The sequence below is a fragment of the Clarias gariepinus genome, chromosome 2 (assembly GCF_024256425.1).
Source record: "Clarias gariepinus isolate MV-2021 ecotype Netherlands chromosome 2, CGAR_prim_01v2, whole genome shotgun sequence".
In the NCBI taxonomy this organism is placed as follows: Eukaryota; Metazoa; Chordata; class Actinopteri; order Siluriformes; family Clariidae; genus Clarias; species Clarias gariepinus.
The window spans coordinates 9,622,370-9,642,312 of NC_071101.1; the positions used below are offsets into that span (position 1 = coordinate 9,622,370).

The 19,943-nt window shown below is 40.0% G+C and overlaps 1 protein-coding gene across 1 annotated transcript in view; it reads right to left on the minus strand.

The window, feature by feature from the left end:
* ctnna1 (catenin (cadherin-associated protein), alpha 1) overlaps positions 1 to 19,943 on the minus strand; it is a 117,970-nt gene that overhangs the window by 78,614 nt on the left and 19,413 nt on the right. Inside the window, exons 5-7 of the mRNA XM_053516174.1 lie at positions 17,502 to 17,621; positions 12,788 to 13,057; positions 1,270 to 1,473 (exon numbers count right to left, since the gene is read on the minus strand). Of these exons, the coding sequence (XP_053372149.1) occupies positions 1,270 to 1,473; positions 12,788 to 13,057; positions 17,502 to 17,621 (594 nt within the window). The remainder of the gene's footprint in view (positions 1 to 1,269; positions 1,474 to 12,787; positions 13,058 to 17,501; positions 17,622 to 19,943) is intronic.

Here is a 19,943-nt window from a genome sequence, read left to right on the forward strand (position 1 = left end):
GAGCTTTAGGGCACAGGTTTGGAGTCGCATGCAACCTGCAATAAACCATCTGGGATGTGTCAGAGAGAGATGCTGCAGTGCTGAGCAAAGCCAAGGACCACAGCTGTCTCATCTCTCACACACAGAGAGACAGAGACGAGCCAATTCAAAAGACTGGCAGATGCAGACAGAGAGAAAGACACACTTCAGCACATGTTTTATCAGAGGCTTTCAAGCAGCATGCTTGGATGAGACAGCACGCCGCTTCACTTGTCCACATGTTGACGGACATCGAAGCTGCCGCGCTCGTGCCTCTCTGTGTCAATACTCCAGTCTCTCGCTCTCTTGTTGCCCGGCATCAATACAAACAAGACCCCAGACGTGGAAAAGAGCGGTGCGAGAACGAGTGCGAGACAACTTCGCCGTCTCCTTGTGTCTGCAGGACGCTTTTCGTCTTATGCTTCTCAAGGAGCTCCATCACACTGGGAAAGACATTGTTCATCAATAAACAGTTCTCGGACGGCTGGGAGAAGTCGCTCTCAGGTTGTTTTTGTTCTTAGTCAAAATTGCGAGTTTAGCCCCCTCCCTTGGCTGAGAAGCGACCCCACACATAAATGGTCTCAGGATGCTTTAATGGCGTAAATTCTTATTTTTTTGGTGATTATTTTTTTTATTTTGTAAATAATAAAATAATTGTGTCATTCTAAAAACTTTAGGTAACGGCCGGTTCACACGATGCAGTGAGCTAAAGAAAACCCTGCGCACTGAAACGGCGCGCACTTTTACGAGAAAGCTGAAAACCTCGCAATGCTCCGAGTGGCAATAAACCCTTTATGCTTGTGTGAGCTGTTAAAAAAAAAAAAAACAGCTTAAAGATAAAGAGATGATGAGATCGACTGAAAAACTGTGTGTGTTGGCAGATTGCAAAAAGAGCTGACCATAGCTGTGTCTATGGTAACGTTGGGAAAACATTTAGCACATTTAACATCAGTGTTGCTATGACAGCATGCAAGAAAGGCGGAGAAAATAAAAAAGGTTGATTTTCTGTTTTTCTATGAATTAATGATTCTACTTATAATAACTGAAGGCCGGTAAATCAATAGCGCCGCTCCTTTAGTAAACGTCAACATGACATTATGTGGACCTTGCCTAGCCTTGACGTGAACATGATCACGTTAGAGAAAGTGGGCCGTGAAAACACTGCAGTGCGTAATGTACACAGCGATTATGGAGAACAAAATTCAAGGAATTATTAAAATTAATAAATAAATAAAAAGGAAGTGTACGTACATTGCCCATGTACTCGGACAGCAGGTCCTGCAGCGCCTGGCGCACGGAGTTACACTCGGCCACGATGCGCTCGCGGCGGTCGTCACGCGTGCAGGACGAGTCGGCCATGAGCGCGGCACCGCTGATGATGCTCTCCAGGCGCTCCTCCAGGGACGGGCGGAAGCGCTCCTCGCTGAAGTTCAGGGGGTCAACAATGATCTGCTTCTGTAAGAGGAAAAAGGAAAAAAATATAACTAATGAGCGTGAGATTAATGAAAAAAAAATAATTAAAAAGAAGCTCAACCACAAAAAGGAGAAAACAAAAATAAATAAATAAATAAATAAATAAATAAATAAATGTACTGGACAAAGCAGCATTGGTGCTGATTTTATTATAATTTTTTTTATGTTTTAAAAAAAAAAAAAGCTACTTTTAAAGTTTACACAAGATGGAAGTGACCAATCTCGATTCCCGAAAAATTTCAAGGCGTTCAAATGGCCATTTTTGGGGCCCACATATAAAATGTTGTACTGTCTCGCTTCTAACAATAATCATTTAAAATGCTAATTATTCATATTTCTTTACGAGTATCTATACTAAAATTGGTGGAAGCTTGTATAAACATCGGACTTGTAAAAATTGTTACATAAATAAAAGTAGTCTGAGCAATATTAAGGATTTTATTCATCTCCGCAAAAAATCTGTAGTGTCCGTAACCATGTCAAATTTATGTTGCGACTTTAACAATTTATTTTAGTATAATACACTTTCAACTTTGTCGTTTCAAGTAAAATCGGCCAAGTTTCATCTGAATGACTGTTAAAACCGTTGAAAGATTTAAATTTGAAAAAAGTAACCGACACTACGGACATGAAAGGGGATGAAACTATTTACTAAATGCGTTTCTTTTCAATCTGAAAAATATAAATGTGTAAAAAAATCTTCACTTGTCATGATTCGCTTTATACAGCGAGTCGATTCAGGAGTCGGATCCTTTTCTCTGTAAAAACACCCAAGTGTGCGCTGTGTTAACACCACACAGAGACGGAGAACACACTGTGCTTCTGTTCAACTCCTCTAAACTCCTCATCTCAGAAGGACGAGACACCCAATCGGACGACATTACCGTTTGAGGGCCGTGTGTTCGACTCGCCTTTTAATCAAATAAAAGGTTTTAATTGAAATAAGTTCACCCCAGTGCTCCCCACACACACTTTCTGTAAAGCCCTTTCCGCTTCCCGGCCCTGAAGACGTATGGAAGTCCTGAGCGGCAGCGCGTCTCACACCGCCTCACTCTGAGCTTGGACCGCTAGTCGCTCTGAATCGCACTCGGCGCCAAATGAATAAATGTACATGTAAATGACTCATGGTGCATTTCCTCAAGGAGAGAGAGAGAGAGAGAGAGAGCAGCGTGTTTGGATGTGCCAAGCGCTGGACGAGAAAAGGGGAGAGTTTGACAGTTAAATGGTCTCGTTATTTCTGCTGAAAGCTGCGAGGGTCAGGAAGAGAGAGAGAGTGTGGGTGGCTTTTAAAAAAAAAAAAATGAGGAAGTGAAGAAAAAAAATAAATAAAAAAAAAAAAAAAACTCATGTTCTGTCTGTTAACTTGAAAAGTGAAAAATTTGGGGTTTGGGATTAAAGTGATGGTGCTTTTAAATACGGACCTGGTTTTAGGGGACCTCCTATATCCACACACGCTTAGAAACAGAAACTGAATCAATCGATCGATCACTATGCCTCCTGGTCATTAATAAAGTGAAAGTATTTGCCCCCCTACTTTTTATTTTCATTTATTTGTGTCACACTTAAATGATCGAGATCAAACTATTTTAATAATTACAAAGATAACCCGACTAATTACAAAATGCTGTTTTTGTTAAATGATGGTTTTATTTATTAAGATTGAAAAAGAAAGCCATCCAAACCTGCCTAACCCCATGTGAAAAGGTAATTGTTCCCTAAACCTAATAACTGGTTTTGCCACCCATGCATATGTGTCATAATTCAATAATTCAGATGATCAACCAAATTTTATATTAATAAAAAAAATTTAAAAAACTGGCACTATATGAAAAAATCATTTTTTGCGGCAATCGTGTTTGTGATAAATGGTAATGAATGTTTCGCAGCGCTTTGGATGAATTTTGGCCCATTCTTCTTTGTAGAATTTAGCCATATTAGAGGGTTTACAACAGCACTGTCAGCAATCAAGGGAGTGCTAATACTTTTTACATAATGACAGGCAGGTTTGGACAGCTCGTTTCCCCTTTAGTAAATTAATTTTGTATTTACTTTGGTTTAATATGTTTGATTACTTAAGTGCAACAGAAAAGCCAAAAAAATAAAAAGGGAGGGGCAAATACTTTTACTGCACATTCATGATCAAAGATTTTCAGAGTGAGACAACTGATTTTGTGTGTGTGTGTGTGTGTGTGTGTGTGTGTGTGTGTGTGTGTGTGTGTGTGTGTGTGAGAACGCTGAAGGTTTCACGTTCTCGCCTCTTGTTTGTTCAGTTCCACTCGCTTCAGCACCGCTTCATGAACATGTTTACGTTTTTTTTTTTTTTTTTTTAACTGAAAGGGCACGACAAGATTAAGCAGGAATGAGTACTGACCGAGTATTACCGGCTAATAAATTAATAGAAAAATACTGCACACACACACACACCATGAGAGCCTGGGATCCTCATCCTGCCCTTGTTTCATCTCCAAATCACCACCTGAAGCGCTCCCTGCTAAACGCTGTAGCTCCGCCCACCGGAGGTCTTTTTACGAAACGCCTCAACCCTGACGCTCGCGGCGTGTTTAAACCGCGATCATGAAGTACACGCTCCTTTCGGAGGAACAAACTTGCTCTTGGCGCCAGTGAATTAGGAGCGAGGCAGCAGCAGAGACATCACCTAAAAAAAATAAATAAATGGTGAGCGTGCAGCCTTGCGTTGCCATGGCAACAAGCCTCCCCATCACTGACTCACTCGCAAAGTTGTTTCGGCTGGAAATTAGGCAGCGAGAAGCGAGGTGGAAAAGTGAGGGAGAGTAAGCGCGCGCGTGTGTGTGCGAATGCATTTGCGCATGCGCGCGCTTGGGTGCATGGAAATTACAGAATCACACACACATCCCAGCTAATATTTTGTTATTCTTATACAGAAACGCGCATCTGGCAAAACCAAAACCCCTGCTCTCTGTGTGTGTGTGTGTGTTTCATGCTTTCTACTCATTTGGGTGTCAATAACAGAGCATAGAACCCGTCTTTACATCCCCAACTCGCACACTCCTCTCTAGATTGACTGTAGCAGCCGTAACAAGGAACACTGAACATCGCTGATGAACGTGGCTCAGCGTTTTACTGCAGGACGAGGTTAAAGATCCTGGATCTCTTGCCTAGAATGCGAATCGCACAGACCACCAAACCCAGGGTGGGGTACAAGGACTACAGGTAGAACACCACATACTGAAGACATGCTGTTTCTGCTCTCAACTGCTTTCAAAAACTAACTGTTTATGATGGGTGGGGGGGGAGAAAAAAAAAAAAAAAAAAAAATTCCAAAAAAAATTTGTCTCAAACCGGCTCATTACAAACTGCACGCTCACAGCTCAGTTTTAAGACTTGAGTTTTTTTTTTTTATCCTACAGGTGGCGCACTCACAACTATTAACACATCACCCCCCCTCCCGTGTCGTAGAAGTAAATTGTTTGCCAAGTTTGTTTAGAAATATTACTTATTGCAGATGACAGATTTGTGCTGCCAAGTTAAAAATGTAACTTTTTGATTGAGGTTAAACTTCATTGTATTTGAAGTTAGTCTGTTGTTTAAATGCCGCGCTTGGTGTTAAAGTGAGAAAACTAATGCTATAAAGAAACGGGCTACATTTCATTATTCGTTTAACTTTCTTTAAGGTTTAAAATTGTAACAAAGTCGGGTTTAAATTGTAATATCGAATCAAGATATTTAGAAATTTACAATTGTAATCAAATCTATGGTTGGTTGGAAAATAGCGGATTTATCTCTAGTCATCAACAGTCTGTAATAAAGTCATTTAAAGGCTTATTCAGACACTCACGACCACGGGTTTAAAACTTAACTTGGACTTTAAAGATGTTTACATTTAGAAATTATTTAATGAAATAATTTTGTAAAAGCTGAATTCTTCACTCTATTGAACTGTAACTAAAACCAATTTCAAACAATAAAAAGCAAAAAAAAAAAAAAAAAAACACTGCTGTCTTGCTGATATTTTTTGTTATTTCCCAAGCAGGCATAAAGCTCGTTTCCTAACTCAACTATTCTTTATGATTTTTTTTTTTTTTTTAAGGGTGACTGCTTGGAGGTTTGTGGAGCCACTCAATACAGATGTTAAAGCTTTGAAAAGCTGCTAAACGGCACTAAAACTGCTCTGGTGCGCATGAACACATCTCGCCTAGGACACCAGCGCATACAAGGACGAGGAAGAGATTTCTGTACAGATGGAGAAGCGCAGACGAGAACAAGTGATAAAAAGAGCGCAGGGCTGAGGGTCGCTCCTTCATGGACTGGTGTCGTTAGAGGACATGGTTTCTGCTTCTGCTCGGTCAGGACAATGCGGAGGGAAAAAACAAGGTCAGAGTAAAGCAGGTGCAATCACTGAGAATCAATAGTGAGAGGGAGAGAGAGGGAGGGAGAGAGAGAGGGAGAGAGAAGGAGAGAGGGAGGGAGAGAGAGGGAAGGGGGAAAAGAAATCAAGCAGGATGATAAAAATCCTCCACATTCAGTCTCACGTACAAATTATATTAAGTCGTTAAACAATTAAACGGTCAGGAATGTGATTTTATATCTAGGCTGTTAAATCATTGAAATTAAATCAGGGTTATTGCTGACAGCCAAAACAGTATTGCCGTTTATTGTATTATTTATTTATTTATTTATTTACATATAATACAGAAAATGTGCGCGCCAAAGAAGCTACGTGAAGATGCAAACTTTAGCCGTTTTGGAGAGATGATTTTATACGTGGCCCAAAAACGGCAATTTTTCAGCGTTATACTGTCTCACTTCAAACTATAATCATTTTAAATGCTAATTATTCACATTTATGTACGAGTATTGATACCAAAATTGGTGGAACCTGAAAAAATAAATTTGTAGTGTCCGTAACCATATCACATTCATATTGAAATATCTTAAATCTGCATTTTAGAAAAATACACTTTCAGGTTTGTGTCTTTTCATGGGAAATCTAAAAATCAGCCAAGTTTCATCCAAATGACTGTTACAACCATTATAATATTTGGGGGGGGAAAAAACAGACACTATGAAATAGGATTTAGCAAATAGGTTTCTGATAAAATTAAATATGTATGAAAAAAAATGAAGCACGAATCAGGAGAATAATGAAAATGTGAAGTAATAGTGCATATATATATACACATTATATGAAAATTAGCTTTTTCATCTAGATGAGACTTTAAGCACTGATGGTGTTTTTGGCCGTGTATGTGTGTGAGAGTTTCAACCTGCAAAGAACTTTAAATTTGACTTAAGATTATTATTTTTTAATCTTCTGAAACATCTTCCAGCCTTCCTCGTCCTGTAGTACCTGCAGCAGGCGTAGTTTTCTTTAATTACACGTTTCAGAGATCTTCCTTCAACCTCCTACACCCGAGGATCATTCCTGACTGAGAAACACCGTTCTAACGATATAAATAAATCAAAAAGAAATGAAAAGTAAATCAAGCCTGTATATTCTTTAGAAGAAAAGAATTAAAGCAGGTTTCCTGTGGGAATGACTAACTCTGCTTCCTTTATAAACCTGGCCTGTTAAAGGGGTTTAGTCATCACGTCCGTGAGAATCGGAGCTGAAACACCACGTGCGCTGAAGTCGACTGAAATATGTCCCCGAGAAGGAAAGCAAAAGCCCTCATTCATACATTCTCATCCGTTCCCACTCAACAAGACATCGCGACACACAACTACGCACGGTTCAGCCTGGTGCATAAAGTCGGCTCACGTGTGAAAATAAAATATGGCACGATCACGTGTCACTCGAGAGTCGAGGGGAAAAGGAAAATCGTCTCGGTATGACGCACTGTGATGAATTTCTGAATCCGTCGTTTTAACCCATAACTGGTTTAAAAGCGAAAAAACGCAAAACACAACCTCTTTATAATCGAATTGCAGCAGCGACTGAACGCCACAGCAGGAGGTCTGAACAGCGACGTTCTGAGACGTGAGAATAAACCCAAATCTCTTCGAATGATTGTAGAAAAACGCTCAGAGCCGGGAAAAAAAAAACTGAAAAAGGCAAAAATGTGTTGTGTGAATTTACTGCCAAGGAAACAGATGGAGAAACTCAAAGCGTGTACTTTAACTTTTTTTTGTTTGTTTGTTTTTTTTTTGTCCCCCACTTTGGGGGTGAGGAACTCTATGCAAGAAAGGAAAAATAAATTCATTAATTAATAAAAAAAAAAAAAAAAGTTTATTTGTTAAAAACAAAGAATCGAGGATTGAGTTTTGCATTTAGGTCCATGGTGTAAGACAGGACGAGATGTTCTTGCTTAAGGCTCGTAGGAACAAAGGCTTGTAAGCAAGATACACTTAAAAAAAAAAAAATAAATAAATCATCAAATACATCATCTAAACTTGTGTTGTGCATCATGTTTTTATTAGAAAAAAAAAACAAAAAAAAGGCACTAAGAACCACTTTTTAGTAATTTTAAAACTTAAGAAAAAAATACAGCTGCTGAAAATAAATCAGACTAATAAAGACTGAAATGCTGTGCAACTTGTGTTCTGTTGATTACTGCGCCTCCAGTCCAGTAGGTGGCAGTATTACCCTAATCGACCCATAAACTCAAAAGAAGAAGCAACAATCTAACGGCTTTAGTGTCGCGCCGCACATCTCTGAGCAGAGCTACAGTCCCGCGCCCTCACTACCACTCGCTCCTGCCCAAAATAACGTCTCAACACGTCCACCCCAGCGGCTTCATGCCGATTCACATGTCCACACCCCGATGCCACACTAATCTCACGTCCGTCAACACACTCCTGTCAAAATAGAGCAAGCTTCCTCACCTCTCGCTACGACACAGGGTCAGGACCGCGTACAGACGTCCAACACAACCCCGCTCAGAAGCAGGAAGGAAGACAGACAGAAGAAAAGAAAAATTAAGAGTGGGGGAAAAAAAAGAATGAGCAAAAAAGAATGTAGGAGAGAAGAAAAAATTTTTTTAGAAAAAGAAGGAAATAAATAAGGTAAATAAAGAGAAAGAACAAAAAGCAGATTCAAAAATAGATTCAAAAAAAAAAAGCAAGGGAAGAAATGCTAAAAAAAAAAAAGAATGAATTGGAAAAGAAAAAAATAAATGCAAGCAAAAGGTGAAAAAGATGAGGGAAAATAACATAGGAGCAAAAAAAGTAAAGGAGAATGGACGAGAAAGAAAAGAACAAAATAGCAAGAAAATAAAGGAAAAAAAAACATGGGAAATGAAGGAGAATAAAAGAAAGCAAATTAAAAAAAGGAGGGACAGAAAAATCAAAAGGCCGCAGCACATGTACAGGGACGTGTGGAGACGAACCCTGACTGAGCTTTATGTTCGTGTGTGTTCCTGACCAATCAGACGCCGGCATCACTTTCTTCGCCTCTTTTTTTTTTTTTTGGATAATGAAAGCCTCAGACAGCTGTGGGTTTGATTTGATGGTTAAACACTGTATTTAATCTCATTTTCAGTGTTTTTTTCTTTTTGCCCATAATTAAGCATTTTAAATATAGAAAAAGTAACCAGACGTGTATTATTGTAGACATTAAAGTGGCTTGTTATAAGACCTAGACATCATCTATAGTAGAACGAGATCTCGATACAGACACAGCTAAAGCGAGGCTGTTCCTGTTAGTCTGTAAGGCCGTTCCCGGGTCAAGCCCATGACTACACCCTAATTCCAGGCGGGTGTTGGACAAGAGCTGGTGTTTTAAGCTGAAATCGGGGCAGAAACTGAGCTCGAAGGCTCCTGGGTTTGAGACGACACAGCAGCCTCGTCCAAGCCCTCGTCAGGGGGTCGTTATCCCCTTCAGAGAGCCGCCTGGCAGCGAGAACGAGCTCTAAAACAGACGCCACACACACGCATGATTAATCCCCTGACACAGCCCAAACAGTCGGAGCCTCCTGAGACGAAGACACAGAGAAAAAAAAAAAAAGGAAGATAGAAACCCTCTCTTGTAGTGGAGCGATTGGGATAATTGCAGTGTGAAACAGGGAGAAGGAGCGAGGGGGAAAGTCTGAATGACAAGGCGACAAAGCAAACGAGCTGCCGGGCCGAAGCGATGTGGGAGACTGAAGGAGAGGAAGAGACGAACTGACGAGTGACTCACGGAGTCGCACCTGCATGCTAAATCACCACACCGCCGCACACGGGAAACGGCTGAGCGGCCCCAAGCTGGCGAGCCCTTCACTCCGAGCGCAGTGTAACGCACGTCACGGCTTTAGGATCAACACTCTCGCTCTGACGCCCTCCCGTTTCTATAGTAACACCTCGCAGAAAAAACGGTGAGACGCTCTGAGATGCAGACTTCTAAGAGTCTTCCTTTGAAAAGCGTCCGTGTTACATTAATAATGTTATATAAAAATATTTGCATAATATTTTTAGAGCAGGTCTATTTACTTGCACACCACACTTATAGTACTCTCTAAACTAAGAGGAGGAGGGTGTGTGTGAAGGGGCACGGCGTCAAATTACGCGCGCACACAACTGCATGCTGACCCAGGGAGAGGGAGAGAGAGAGAAAATGGATCTTTAACCTCTCTAACGAGACTATTTTGCTTTACACGCGTGCACACACGCGCGTTATAATAAACAGTACACGCTGTACACGCACGCGAACACAAAATAAAATATGGTTTACGCGCGCACATGTGCGTGTATGTAACACTCGCGCACCGATGTTAATTATACCAGTGAGAGATGAGCACTAAGACCCAGCAGGGGAGATGATTACACACAATTCCGCAGCACAAGAGAGGAAAAAAAAAAAACACTGGCTCAGTTGTGATCACGTGACGCTCGGCATCAAAACAAGAAGCGCATGCGTGATAAACGATACTCCGTACTTGTAAACCAAAACTTGTTCGTTTTCCAAGTCAGAAATTATTATAAATTTTCTCGCAAACTGCGATGCTCGCAATCCGAGGTTTCACTGTAATGCGAGTAAAACCAGAGCTGTTTACAAAATAAACTTCATGGCGTTAACAGTAACTGACTTCATCAGACCGAACCCTTATGAATTATTTTCCTGTAACGGCACAATGAATAATAAACAGATTTGTTCTGAGTAACAGAAAGGGCCAGATTAGAGTTTATTATCAGAAACAGGAGCTAGGACGTCACAGATCGTTCACATGCTAATTGGCCTGGCACACATCTGCTTCCCTCCACTATGCACAGAGAGAGAGAGAACAGATAAGCCCTCATATTAGCTCTCGTGTTTCCTCCATCCACGGCAGGAAAGGAGAATTTGATTTGCAAATGTGGCCACACTCCAGAGAGCACTCGAGTCACCGGAGAACCTGCGGGTCTGGCGGCGAGCTCACCGGCTCCGTCCGTCTCGCGCTCCCGCTCTCCCAATTAGGAGCTTCATTTGTCTCGACGGAAAGGCTCCATCCATCCTCGGTCAGAGATACCGCTCGCTAACGGACGAGAACTAATTAGGGATGTAACGGATTAGGCGGGCTGTTGGAGCTGGGCTTATCTGTTTAAGGTCTCGGCTAATCATTGGAGACGAATAACTGAGGAGGGGAAAGAAAAAAAAAGTGCAATGAAATGAGCAACGAGACAACAGTGAAGAGGACGCAGTAATGATCAGGAGACAGGAAGGAGCGATGTCCTCAAGTAGTACTGTTATTCTCTCACACACACGGTCTGAAGAGTGTTAGTTCACTGGTCATAGACAGACCTGTATCTACTTGTCTTTCAGGACCACAGAGAGGTTTCTGTGTGCAGAAATATTTGGATGGAGCGATACTATGACAACTGCGTATCGCGATAAAACTGCACACATTATTAAAAATATCAATTATAAAATAACCAAAAATTCTCTTTTCAATGTTTATTAAATAAGTTTATGTAAATAAAAAGTTATGTAATTTTTCACTTTTAATTTAATGTTTAAAGTTATGTAAAAAAAAAATAAAACTACAGTAAAAAATTTCCAAAAACATTGAAAAAAAATTTAATAACGTTTTTAATGAAACTAAAAATTTAATCATAGGTAAAATAGTTTGTCTTTTAAATGTTTAATGTTTTTATGCAAATAATTAAAATAAATTGTAACAATTCTTTTCAAAATAACTTTCCTTAAATGTAAATTAAATTGAAATATTACAAACAATGGATGGACAGAGATAAAGCTGCAGGATTTATTAAATTAAGGACTTACACATGAGCTCTAGCTACAGTGTACCTTATTTATTAAACTCTGCTGACTGAGTCCTGCCATGATCAGGAAGTGAAGAAATACTTTTTTTTTTTTTTTTCGGCCAGGCTTCTCACAACTAGCGATTATAGACCTTTACGAAACTTCCGCCCGAGATCGATCCACCTGCTCGTCCTGTTCCAGGGATCGTTCAACAACCGCGCATTGTTTTCTTTAATTACGAGATAAGTGTGAAAATCCAGTCAGAACAGCGGATTATCTCCCCGAGTGGAGAAGAAGGGAGATAATGAGCTGCCTAATTACCTTAAAAAAAAAGAAAACAAACTACACACTGTCTGTAAACACACACTCCTGTATCCTGATAGTGGCAAATGAACGGTTTGGAGAAGATTAATAGACTGCCATGGCAACACGTCTCAATTTAAGCCCGTCGCCTAAACATATCATTTCACTCTTAACGCGGGAAAACAACCGCCGGGAGATTAGCATATATAAAGGACACTCTGTCTTCTTCCTCGTCCTAGACTTCGCTAAAACACCAGAACGGTGAAAACACGGAAGCAAATAATTATTCTGGTAGATTGATGAGTCGACGCTGACGGCGGGCGGAAACGCGCGAGCGTGCACTTTTACAATACAAATCTGGTGCTTTCGCATCCAGGAAGAAAAAAGTAATATTATATTAGCATTCTATTACATTCATATAAATTATATTCATTACACAAGTGTTTAATTTGTCAGGGCTTTGTTTAGTTTTTAAAAGTAACATCCAGATCGAGCCACGACATCAATTCTTTTCCTACTAATCTCCAAAAACGTCTTCATGCTTACTGACGGTTTGGATTTGTTTGCGGACGTGAACTTAATCCGATCCCTCCCCGGATTATCGTGTCCCTTATCGCAGTAAGGCCCAATCAGAGCCGCGGTGTGCAAACAAAAACGAGGAATCGGATGTGTGCGTGTTGGAGGAGAGAGAGGACACATCAGATCGATCCTTCAGTGCCAACGTGCCACGCATTATAACTCCATGCTCAGATGTGCCAGTGCCACTAATCTTCAGACACACAGCTTTGGCATTACACAAGGTGTATACACACACACACTCACACAGACACACTTATCCCGATACCCCACACTCACGTCGAAGTTGTTGAGTGCCCCGGCGAGCTCCCCAGGCCCTGTGTGCTGTCCCAGACTGGAGTCCTCGGTGCTGACCCCCTGGGCGGTGTTGGAGATCCCCGACACGGCCTGCTGCAGCTGCTTGTAGATTAGCTCTCGGTTAGCCTTGTACGCGGCTACGTCCGGGTGCTGGAGGCAGGCGCGGGACGCCGTGTACAGCAGGGGGACGTTTCTCTGCAGCACCCCACGTGCCGCCGCCATCTGCTCCTTGTGCTGAACGTCCTTCAGTTCCTGGAAAACACGGGTAAGAATCGGTCACGGTTAGGTTTAGGTGCTTAAATCTGAACAGCATCAAATGCTTTGCGGTAGTAACGGTATAAAACACTGATTAATCCAACACGAGATATTTTACAAATAAAGTGGGGCAAGGCTGCACACATGGACTTTACAAAGCAAGCAATACGACTGTACATGACTGAAGAGTTTGTTGTGACTGATATCACGGATAAGCGATTCTTTATAAACAATCTGCACCTCTGTAGCAAGCAGGTAAATATATATCGGGTTTAAACTAAACTGTAGACACTGGCATGGCTGAGGACTGAAATAAATCCTGTTAATATATAATCACAGACAAGATTGCGTCGAGAGGTTACTGTGTGTGTTTTTAACTTCCTCCTAAGATTAAGACTAAAGTGGACACACTTTATGATGAACACTAAAACCAAAGGGACGGGAACCCCCGCTCAACACCCGATACCATATCACCACACCGATCCCATCAACTTTGTGATTCAATTCAAAAACATGCTTTAGTGCAAAATAACTAGTAGCAAGTAAACACCTGTAGAAATAACTACAAACAAATAAATATTAACTATAAATAAACAAAATATTAACTTTATATTTACTTATTATAAATGTATTACTTAATTAAATAATAAATAACCATAATCTAGATGGTGTAAAAAATTAATTTAAAAAAACTTGCTTTATAAAATTGAGATACTTCTAAAATCAAAGTTTAATTAAGATCCTGATTTGATTATATTTTCCCCCCCGAGTTTTTTTTTTTACATTTACTTTCGGTTTGTAGAAAAAAAGCAGATCAGAGGATTTAACGTGGACGATTTTTGATTATACGACACCATAAAAATGTGTTTGTCTTTTGCACTTAGGACAGAAACGTTTATATCAGATTTTAAATTTTTAAATGAGTCAGTGTGACGATAACTGAATCGATGTTTCCTCCTCGTCTCTAATGAACACACACAAGATAAACGATAAACATGTGACTCGATACGCGGTTTGTATAAAGCTCTGCACGTCACGTGCTACTGTGTGTGTGTGTGTGTGTGTATGTTACTTCCTACCATTTCTTCACCACTCATACAGACTTAAAGTAGTACAACCTATTCCCTCACACACACTGACACCTGCTTGTGTTTAATGGACAATGAAGAGTCCGTGTGACCTGGACTTCACACGCCTGCCGTGCCAAAAGTGTGCATTTGGAGTCAATGGAGCTCCTTGTGACTGACCTGCATAAAACGTTACACACTCACTCATTCTCAAACTGATGCCCTAAATAGGTGAAGCTTTTGTGCGTCTGTGTGACTGTTTATTCCTTGATCCTTCCTAATGTAACAGTATGATCTGAAGCATTACGTCTCTTTATGCAGTGTATAAAACTAAAAGTTTGTTCCCCTGATGTACAGCGCTTTAGTCCAAACAGCACGTTTCATTCATTTCCACAATTTTTTAAAAGCACACTTTACCTTTTCACCTGTCTGAGTCTTTTACTCCCAGGTTTTAAGGGTGATAAAATCCTTTTAGGGCCGCGTTAAATGTTTAATTACTTGAAAGACGCAGTATTCAAATGCAATCAAGCGTTAATTAGCCTCCAGTTGTGCGCGGCTCAGACCGAGCAGGGGCTACGCAGGGTGGTACGCTCAGACTTTCTTTTGTTGTTGTCGTTACAGGAAATGACTGGTGATAAGGAATTATGAAATTTACCATTTAAAACCCTCTTTTGTTTGTTTATCCCCCATACTGCGCGCATCAGGGCCACACGGCTCAGCATTTCTTACGCTAACAAAAGTATAGATGTAAAGCCGTGTGCCTTTTGGACCGAAGGTTTAGGAAGGTTCGTGCGCCTTGTTACTAGGTACAGTAAAGCGCGACGCTACACAGCACTACAGAAACGTATTTCAGTTCATAAACCATAACTACGCCGCTCCTCACTTTGAGCATCGGCTAAGATGCGTTATTTAAACACAGAGGAAAAGCTGCGAGATGTGCATCAGTAAAAAGGCATTTTTATACACTTATCAAATAACTAGTCATTTTTAATATAATAAAATGAAAGTAATTTAAAAGGACAGTATGGATATCTTTGAAAAAAAAAATTTACTTACCATTTCTAGTACAAGTGATGGTGTTGGTTTGAGTATTATTACTGTTAATGGTGTTTAATTAGCAGTATACTAGTGGTACAGTGTTAGTATTTAAATTTCTTAGGAATAGAATTGCTTTAGTAGCACTGAATAATAATTTTAGTGCTCTATTGTTTTTAGCGGGATTTTAATGTTATTGTTTCTAGTATAACCAATCATATTGTTAATCATTTCATAACTTACAGATTCACAATACTAATTGAATTAGCATTGTTTTTTGTAGTACTAATAGTTTTAAGTATCATTTCTAGTTATTAGTTTTGCTTTAATTTTTGGGGTCAACAGTACTTTAGTAGTAGTAGTATTGATTTAGTATAATTGCCATAAGTACTTTGGTTATAGTAGTGTTCATAATATTACTAATTTCACTATTTCAGTAGTAGTACTTTAGTATTAAACACAAGCATAATATTTTCCAAGCATTTACCCGGTTAATAGTACTTTATTATAAGTACTATATAGTTAAAGTGTTCAAATAGTTTATAGTATTAGTTTTATGCATGATTGTGGGTATTTTAATAACCTCATCATTCTAGTTTGATTGCTTTCATTAGTATTTTAGCAATAGCAGCAGTATGGCTCGTTATTAGTGCTTATAGTAGCGTTTAGTTTCGCGGCTTAAGTTTCTAGTATTAATGCTGTTGTATGCATTTTTAGTAGTAATGTGTTGGTATTTTGTTAGTACTAGTAAAAGCATTTTCAGTGGTGCTTTTATTAGTAGCAGGATTTGCTTTTACTAGCATTAATATAAAACTATTGTTTTTATATAGTTATATTATTATAGTTGTAGTAGTGCTACAGCTTCTAGTTTCCTTTTTAATCTTTCTATTTTTGTTACTAGTAGTACAGTTTTTTGTTTTAGGATTACCACTGTTGGCATTTCTTTTACTAGAAGTAGCATTAGTAGTATTTTCTTGTTGTTGCAGATTTGACTTAAGATAAACCTTTAAACCTTTATTAGTCCCACAAGTGGGAATGTTATTTGGTAGTATTGTTACTAAAATTTACTGTTATTTTAAGTCACAGCTTGTCATTTATCATCAGTAGCAGGATTGTATTTTCCTTCATAGTTAAGTGTTCATTGTGTAAAGAGGGAAGAGCGCTCTGTGCGAGTAGGCTTTAAACCCACTCACGTAAATGTAACAAGCTGAAAGCGCCCACCAGCATCGCAGTGTTGATAAATGAATCGTTTTTCACAGCAGCAGTCAGACTTCAGCACCCAGCCGCTGACCGGCTTAATTACAGACCAAACGCTGTCGCGTTCCACCCGAGCAGATCATAAAGAATCCGACACGCCGTTCCACTTGATACTCGACTGGCAAAATATCTAGCTTCGTCAATAAGCGCTCTTTCGGCCGACCTAAGCACTACGTGGAAAATTCATCCGGAATTCGAGACCGCGAGCGCCGACTTCAGCCATGTCGATCCACGAAAAACAAACGGATAAGTTCTTGCATCAGCGTAATGAGTTTTGTCACTCCGGTTGCCCTGAGCGCGGTTCTCGTTTCCCCCGCGCTCCTCTCAGCGGGCTCTAAGGAGATTACTCATGCTTATAGGCTGTGGGCTGCCGTCTGTAGACTGAACGCCAGAATGTGATTAGATCTGCTGATTAAGTTGCCTGTCTATCCTCTCTATTCTGTGTCCATCTGTGACACATCATATCATATCAAGGATTTTAAACAAAACAAAGCTGAAACTGTCACAACAACAAACAGATCATGGTTGGAGGAATGAAGGGCGGAACTCGGAAATCAGTCCGAGCCTGGAAGTGGCCTGGGGTTCGCTTTAACCAAAATGTGCATGGTCCAAATACTGGTCTGTCCAACATTTCCATCATATTACTTCCTGTTTCTACTGTTGGGGGGTTTTAAAGATTTGGTTGAACCAAATTATTTTTTTTTTCCATCACACTAAAACCAGAGCTGTGTAATTAGCTTGATTCCGTTGTGCAAGTGCACTAAGAGCACTGTGAAAAATCAAAAACAAACCAAAAAAAAACAAAAAAAAAAAAAAAACATGCCCTTCATGGCTAAAAATACTCAAATGCCAAAAAAAAAATTTTTATTTAAAAAGATAATAAAAAATAAAAATAAAAAACAGAAGGATTGACCTCGTGTCCATTATTTTTAAATTGTGCACGACTGATCCACATTACGGAGGTAATTCGGGCGAAATAAGGCAAATCTGTCACGAGTCCCAAAAGCGTTTGCTAAAGCAGTCAGAGATCCAGAGAAACCAAAAAAGGGAGACAAAAGTAAAAATGTAAAAAATAAACATACCTGCTGTCTCTTGGCAGCCATCATGTTGAGTTTGTCTACTTCAGGCTTCAGAGCTTTGTACTGGATGCCCAGCTCCTGCTCAGTCCCTGCGTTGCGCACCTTCGCCAGGTTTTCCTCCACCTGCCAGGACGAGAACAATCATCACCACAAAACGTACACAATGGCAAAGCTGGAGCGGCGTTTCAAACTCAATACCGACTCCGCAAGGAGGGGAAAAAACACTGAGGATGAGATAAACTAAAAGAGATAGATGGTGAGAACACAAATCACGGACTGTTGTTTCCCTGAAGGCGTCTGGCTGTTTGTTAAAGTTGGCGGGAAGCCGCCGTTTCAGTGCTTAATGGCCCTCCGCCGGGACAGAGACTGATGTAGAGTAGGCTAGTTTAACTAAAAACAAATGTTTGCATCAGACACGCCATTTAACACATCCTGACTAGTGGAAATAATCTCTTTAAACAAAATCAGAAGGAAAAAGGGACTTCATATGTAAGAGTGCTGTAATTACTAGACTAACTCGTGATATCATGGACAAGACAACAGCACCGGGTGTGTAATAGAAGGTTTGGTGTATGAAATTTTTATGAAAGTAGGAATTAACCTGGGAAACACTCGAGCAGAGACGAAAGCCGGAGACAATAATGCTTTTAAAATGCACTGAACACTGCAGTAAAATCCAGCTTAGCATTAGTGCTGCATTAACAAACGTAAGAAAGGTGGTGTTTAAATAACCAGGAACACACTAGATAGGTGTGCTTTAACCGAGAAATGATCATTAACGCGCTGGTGTGATGAGGTACTACCGCAATGTTGATTATTTTCCCGTAACGCAACTCGTCACACGTTGCCAAGTAAGCAGAAACAAACTAATTTAAGACTTGGCTTTAGTTTAAGCTTTACTTTAGACAGTTACAGCACTCTAAACCTGGAGAATCCTTTATTACAAGTATAATATACAATTAGAAAAAGGAGAAATCAGTTATGTATCAAGTTTCTTTTTTGTGGCACTTCATGCATCGCCATACGGATTCCATAATCACTAAATTAATTTGTATAATATATTATATATGTATTTGCACTTGAGGTGGCAAAACCAAGCCGTACCTCTATAATCCTACAGGTGGCGTGCTCTAAACTACTGACACACTGGCAGGCAGCACAGCATCCAATGTGGTTGGAGCAAAGTTAGTTTTATAAATAATTATCGCGAATTTATTCAGGGATTTTATTATTTTTTTTAAGTAGAAGTTCAGAAGTAGATCATTTTAAATTCTTGCATTTTAAGTATTTTTTGAGCTGTTTAAATGTATAAAGCTTACATGCTTGTATAAGACAACTTCAACATGGTTCAGGGTTTGAAAAGGGTAACTGATTAATACAGAATCATGCCATTTAAAGAATGGCAACGCAAATTGAATCAGCATGAAGGTATCGTCATAAAACTGTACTGGCTGGTCAAAAGTCTGGACACGCCTACTAATTCCATGGTCTCGATTTTCCTTCTTTCAACTGAACAGTGCTGTGGTATAAACAGCCACCTTAAGCAGGAGCTTGTGATTAGTGTAAAGGTACCTTTAACAGAAAGAAAGAAAAATGGAAACCTTATGTTCCTACTTCGACACCGATTGTTCTCAGAGAGCACTGTGCTTAACTACAGACAACACACACACACTTACTTTGTGGTAAATCATAACAGAAACCGGCGCGATCTAAAAAGTCATGCAGGTTTTTTCGTACCCCCGGACATGGCGACATTGTGGAGCGGCTCGGCCCGAGGTCGTGAGCGGCGACGTCCGTGCCGCATCAGGGACCAGGCGCATCATGATTCGATAGCTATCGAATTTCAGAGGAGCTCGGTGACACTAATCTGGTTTGCACCAACAGCCCATCACGCTAATGTGAATAAATTCAATCAAATCAAACCCAAGAAGCAGCATGTGCTGCAGAGACTGAAAGAGAGACAGAGAGAACAGATTCCACAAACCGCAAGAGTGCAGGATTACAATCTGTGCTCAGTCTTCATTTAAACATTGTTTAAATTTACTTTGAGCGCTAAGGACTCGGTTATGTTATTTAATTTACGCATTCAATGATTTTATTCTATTAACCTGTACTTGTTCATTTATTTTAAACTAATTCAGGGAAAATTAACTGAATCTTTTCACATGGCATTTTTCAATTCCACTAAATGCCTGAAAAATCATCATACGTTCTACTTCGGTCAGTGAGAAACCGTTGTTCTAGACCAGGCATCAATACATCGCCAATCCGGCCCGATGTCATCTATCCAGTCCTTGATGCTTTTCTGATAAACAAGAATAATTTATACTCCAGTAATTTAGCAGGTTTTTTGGTGGGCGTGGCTATATAAGTCACTCAACAGAGTAAATCAGCGTGATAGTTTACGGTGTACAGACGTACTGCTGGAGTGTGTGGAGGAAAAAC